A 6,187-nucleotide genomic window follows, 5' to 3' on the forward strand; every position below is an offset into this window, starting at 1 on the left:
TTAAAGAAAAGAATTATAACATCTCTGTATAAAGACATTCTTTTACCCATTCTGTTGCGACTGACCCCTAGACGGTCGTAACAGTGAAGTGATTTTAATCATCTCAGAACTGTTTATACATTTAATTGAATTAGAATTATTATTGATTATTAATAATAATTAATTATTGCCTCCACCTTGTGTGTGTGGAGTTTGCATGTTCTCCCCGTGCCTCGGGGGTTTCTTCCGGGTACTCCGGTTTCCTCCCCCGGTCCAAAGACATGCATGGTAGGTTGATTGGCATCTCTGGAAAATTGTCTCTAGTGTGTGAGTGCGTGAGTGAATGAGAGTGTGTGTGTGCCCTGCGATGGGTTGGCACTCCGTCCAGGGTGTATCCTGCCTTGATGCCCGATGACGCCTGAGATAGGCACAGGCTCCCCGTGACCCGAGGTAGTTCAGATAAGCGGTAGATGAATGAATGAATAATCATCATGCAGCTTTCTGCTTCTTTACTTCTTTACTCAGTTAGGCTATAATCATATTTTACCAGCTCCAGTTGGACTCTGCTTCGTTAAATATTCAGATATACTAAGAGGAGATGACGACTACACATGATCTTTGAGGACAACATCCTCATTATCAATACAACATTGTCAGACTGTATATTTATACTCACACCGTCCAGTGTCACCCACATGAGGATGAGGTTCCCCCTTAAGTCCGGTTCCTCTCAAGGTTTCTCCCTAAGGGTGTTTTTCCTCACCACAGTCACTTCAGTCACGTTCATCAGGAATAAATACAAACACATTTAAATATGTCTAATATTAACCTTGAGTTTTTGTTTTATATTAATCTCTGTATAACTATGATGTGTTCATGTTCTGTAAAGCTGCTTTGAGACAACGTCCATTGCTAAAAGCACTATGCAAGTAAATGTGTATTTATTTTTCAATTACTCATATCTCTGAACACAATATTCCTAACACAAACACTCTGTACTCTCTGTCTGTAAATCATTTCTGTTAAGTAACACACACACACACACACACACACACACACACACACACACACACACACAAAGTGAGCTTTATAGGTCAAACTCTGAGCTCACACACACACAGATATGAAGAAGTGCTCATTTATCAGAGAGAATGTGGTGGCTCTTAAAAGAGCCTTTGTGTACATTAGACAGAATTGAGGTTTAAGTGCGCTCTCCGCGAATACAGCGGGCCAGCTGAATGTCCTTAGGCATGATGGTCACTCTCTTGGCGTGAATGGCGCACAGGTTGGTGTCCTCGAACAGACCGACCAGGTACGCCTCGCTAGCCTCCTGCAAGGCCATGACGGCCGAGCTCTGGAAACGCAAGTCGGTCTTGAAATCCTGAGCGATTTCTCTCACCAGGCGCTGGAAGGGCAGCTTGCGGATAAGCAGCTCAGTAGACTTCTGATAACGGCGGATCTCCCTCAGAGCCATGGTGCTGGGCCTGTAACGGTGAGGCTCTTCACGCCGCCGGTAGCCGGGGTGCTCTTGCGAGCAGCCTTAGTGGCGAGCTGCTTCCTGGGTGCTTTGCCACCAGTGGACTTACGGGCGGTCTGCTTGGTTCTTGCCATAGCGTCGAGCTGTGAACTTCACGGAGGAAAAGCACAATAAACGGCACTGGCGAACTCTGTCTTTTTAAGCCCTAACGCCGCCCTGTTCTCATTGGGCGGATTGAAAGCACACGTCTACCATTGGATAGAACGCGTTACGTCACCTGATGACTATTGGACCGTTCTCTGTCACGGGCACAGTTTGATACCCAAACCGCCCGCCCCTATTTTACTGCCGCTCTCAGTAGCACAGCGCTTTTGTTTTCTGTCAGCAACCTACTGTCTCTTTCTGTCATTTATAGAGCAGGCGTCATTATTATTATTATTATTATTATTATTGTCGTTATTATTGTTATTATTAGTCTGTCATCCGTCTTTAAACAAGACCAGTAATTATTAATGTTAGATTTTAATACTTATTTGGGGAATTGTCTTTATAAGTTCACACTCACAGCATTAATAAAAACTAGGATGAAATTGCTCTTTTCCAGTAAAAGTGGGTGGCTCTTAAAAAAACCTTTTTGGGGGGTGAGAAACGCAGCGCTGTGCGAGTTTACTTGGTCTTGACGGCCTTCTAGGTCTTCTTGGGCAGCAGCACGGCCTGAATGTTGGGCAGTACACCTCCCTGAGCGATGGTCACTCACCCGAGCAGATTTTTCAGCTCCTCGTCGTTACGCACAGCAAGCTGCAGGTGGCGGGGAATGATACGGGTCTTCTTGTTGTCACGGGCGGCGTTGCCAGCCAACTCGAGGATCTCAGCGGTCAGATACTCGAGCACGGTGGCCAAGTAAACCGGAGCGCCGGCACCGACGCGCTCGGCGTAATCACCCTTACGCAGAAGCCTGTGCAAACGACCCACGGTGAACTGCAGACCGGCCCTGGATGAATGAGACTTGGCCTTAGCCCTAGTTTTAAAGCCGGTTTTGCCTCTTCCACTCATCTTGTAGCTCAGATATGTTCTAAGAGCAACAACGAAATAACAGCGCTGTTCTTCTAGCACTCTGTGATATAACCATCACGTCAACTCTCTTATTGGCTAATATACTTGTGACGGAAGAACCAATCCGAGACACGCCGTAGAATTCCAGGGACAGTCCATCATTCTATTGTACGCCACACGCCCCTCCCACTCCCGTGTGTGTGTGTGTGAGTGAGAGAGAGAGAGAGAGAGAGAGAGAGAGAGAGAGAGAGAGAATGAATGAAAAAAAAGACTAAATGCATATCATTGTAGAGAGAAAATATTTTGTAAACTGAATCATGATCAGTATCTTGATTATTCACTGGTTTTATATCTATAACGCATATATTAGTATAGAAGAGAGTAAAGACAAATGCACATGGATTTAAAATGTAAACTGTCCAATTGTCCCTAGTTGTTCATACGTTTATGTGAAGGTGAATGTACAACTCTGTAGCTGCCTAAACACTCGGTACAGAATCCACTAAAGTCATCATGACGTCATCATTTTGTTTATCATGTTTATCAGAATAGGAAACAGCTGTTTAAGGGAAAATATGGGTGGCTCTTAAAAGAGCCGTTTGAGGAGTAAAAAACATAAGAAACAAGTTTACTTCTTCTTGGGAGCCTTTTTGGCCTTCACCGCTTTGGTCTTTACAGCCTTTACCTTCTTGCGGGTCGCCGGCTTTTTGGCCCTCTTGGGGCTCTTGGCTGCTTTCTTGGGGGTCGCCGGATTTTTGGCCTTCTTGGGGCTTTTGGTGGCTTTCTTGACGGCAGTGACGGGCTTCTTTGCCTTCTTGGGAGATTTCTTGGCTGCGGGTTTCTTGGCCGCTACTTTCTTGGGCTTCTTAGCTGCAGCGTGCTTTTTGGCAGCCGCCTTTGTCGCTTTGGGCGCGGCTTTCTTTGCGGGTTTCTTAACTTCGGTCTGCTTCTTGTTCAGCTTGAAAGATCCAGACACGCCGGTCCCTTTGGTCTGCACCAGAGTGCCTTTAGTAACGAGGCTCTTGACGGCGAGCTTGACGAGAGAGTTGTTCTTCTCCACGTCATATCCGCCGGCAGGCAAAGCTTTCTTCGGGGCAGCAAGAGACACGCCCCTCCTCTCCTTAGATAAGGAAACCGCTTTGACGATGAGCTCGCCGACGCTAGGACCTGTTTTCTTGGTCCTCGAAGCTGCCTTCTTCTTGGGCGCATTGGTCGGCGCGGCTGCGGGAGCGGGAGCGACTTCAGCCATCTCTCTCGGAGCTAATAGTAGAATAAACGAGGGTACCGCTGTACGCTGTGTAATACAGGAACCTTCATCCTCTCGACCGGGTGGCTGGGCTTAAAAGTAAGCATGAGAACGTTGTGGACTCAACCCGGCCGTGGCTGAATGTCTGCGCTTCCGAGACACAGTGACAAGTGTGTTTTCTCACGGCGTTTCTCGGCGAAAATACGACGCTGCAGACAAGATCCCGAGCGTTCAGCAACATGTTTGTTGAGCACGGACTTTGTCCTTTTTCCCGAGACCCGACGTGAGTTCGTAGCGCAAAACAATGTCGTGCAGCGAGCACAAAAGTGTACGCCGCGTCTGGGGCTCGCTCCGGCTTGGAGCGCATTTGGGGCGATGTGGCGTGTAAAAAGTAGACAAAAAGAGGCACGGGGCTTGTAAGTCGTGTTTACTGAGTTGCGGGAGAACCTTGTGAATGAGACTGATGTATTTGTATCGACTGAGTGTTGTGTGTAATAATTATAACGGAGCTCCGTTTGTGCTGCGTAAAGCACATGTATACTAGAGACAGACAGACAGTCCTGGCGCAAGCTCTCTCTCTCTCTCTCTCTCTCTCTCTCTCTAAGTGAGATGCCCTTCTCCCTGATAGCTCTCAATAAAACTTCAGCTAGTGATAAAGAAATTAAGCACTATTTGTTTTTTTTATTTAATTAATTATTACCTCTGATTGAGTGATCAGTTACATGAAAATAGTTTAAAAATTATTTACAACATTGAAGGAATAAAAAGAATAAACTTTTCACAAATTCCTTATTAATCTTCAAAATGAATTGAATTTTTTTTCAAGAATTCATTTCAAATTTTCACCTTCTAACATTCACTTTAAAAAATCACTAGATCTCAGCTCAGAACGAGCTCTTATATGAAACGTCACTTCAAATGTTTACTCACAGTTCATGTTAAAGTCTGTAATGCAGCTGAATTGACAAAGTTCACTGTTTATCAGTTCATTCATATAAATAAATGGACAAAAGAGAGAAAAACACCAGTGGGCAGAGAGATGACCCTGATGTAGAGCTAAGAGTCCTGGTGCCACCCACTGTACTTTTAGTTAGTTTAGATTAGGGCATGCAGCTAGTTTTTCTTTGCTGTCAATTTATTTAGCTCAAAAAAAAAAAAAAAAAAAAAAAAAATACACGAGGCTCTGTTTTTACTTCTGTTCATTTCTTTACACTGTCCATGTTCTCCTACCTTTGTGAGTGTAGCTCCCCTGTCCCTTTGTGTCCCGAGTCCTCATGTTCTGTCTGTAATTTCTTGTCATTTGGATCATTAAAGTAATAAGCTAAAGTAATAAGTAATAGCTGCTTTCCCTCTCCTAAATTTTCATGATTTTCAACTCTTATATTAATAGATATGACATCACTATATATAATTATTTGTGTATTAATAAAGTATCCACTTTCAGTAAATGATACTAATACAAATTCTATGTAATAGAGCATGGTGATTATTCTGGGAAGGAACAGATTGATCTTTTGTCCTTTACCTGGCCTCTACTCAGGAGCGCTGCTTCTTTTGTGTCTTTTCATATAATAGTGAAGTCCTTTGGGGAGATTTTCTTTTTGTTGTTGTTATTTTTCCCTCCTGAAAATTAGCATAAAGCATCATACGGTCTGGGGTTTATTATATTTAATAAAAATCACATTCATTAACCAATAATCAAATATAACGAATTTACTGACAGTCACTACAACTCTAATGTATAACATTTTTAAATGCTTTCTATGTTCAGTTTAACATTCTTGCTGGGTTTAAGTCTGACGTAAGAAAACATTTTCATAAAAATGCAAATGCACGATTTAGTCATAAAAGTCTTATGCTGTCCTTATTCTTATCCTAACATCCCCATGTTTGTTCTGCTGATCCACAGTCACCTGGTATGAAGTTCAGGACTTAAGACTTATATCTCAGGACACTGACTTTTTCCTTGTGACACACCTCCACTAGATGGCGACATCTGACCGCAGTAAGTGAACTGCGCTCTTTCAGTAAACTTTCATCCTCAACATTAGTGTGCAGAACATTTCACGTCAACAACGTATTACATTACTGTACAATATTTAATACTTTTAAAGTAAATCTGACTACATCCATATGATGTTACCAGCACGTTACCAGCATCAGTAAAGCTGATATAGACCAACATCTTCACAGAATGTTTATCTAACACAGTTATATCTCTAAACTGCCCCAATAGTATAAAACCATTCTAATATTTGTATTACAGTGTTAAAAATTAATGCATCTTTTGTTACACTTTAATGTTTTAGTTGTCATCAAAATGTATACAGTGTTGAAGTTACACACCATAGTAGTCAGAGCACTGCAACATTTTTAATAAAATAATTTCAGTCCATCCATTCATCATCCATCAAGTTTCCAAAATGTGGAGG

At 42.8% G+C, this 6,187-nt stretch overlaps 1 protein-coding gene and 2 pseudogenes across 1 annotated transcript; all 3 read right to left on the minus strand.

The window, feature by feature from the left end:
• Nucleotides 1–1,180: 1,180 nt before the first annotated feature.
• LOC132843559 (histone H3-like) lies at nucleotides 1,181–1,590 on the minus strand (annotated as a pseudogene).
• A 553-nt stretch (nucleotides 1,591–2,143) lies between these two features.
• Nucleotides 2,144–2,512, minus strand: LOC132843574 (histone H2A-like; annotated as a pseudogene).
• A 625-nt stretch (nucleotides 2,513–3,137) lies between these two features.
• On the minus strand, nucleotides 3,138–3,758 carry LOC132843556 (histone H1-like). The gene has a single exon (XM_060866971.1). The coding sequence runs from the start codon at nucleotides 3,756–3,758 to the stop codon at nucleotides 3,138–3,140; it is 621 nt and encodes a 206-aa protein (XP_060722954.1).
• Between the last annotated feature and the right edge of the window lie 2,429 nt (nucleotides 3,759–6,187).

This window comes from Tachysurus vachellii, chromosome 3 (genome assembly GCF_030014155.1).
Source record: "Tachysurus vachellii isolate PV-2020 chromosome 3, HZAU_Pvac_v1, whole genome shotgun sequence".
Classification (NCBI taxonomy): Eukaryota; Metazoa; Chordata; class Actinopteri; order Siluriformes; family Bagridae; genus Tachysurus; species Tachysurus vachellii.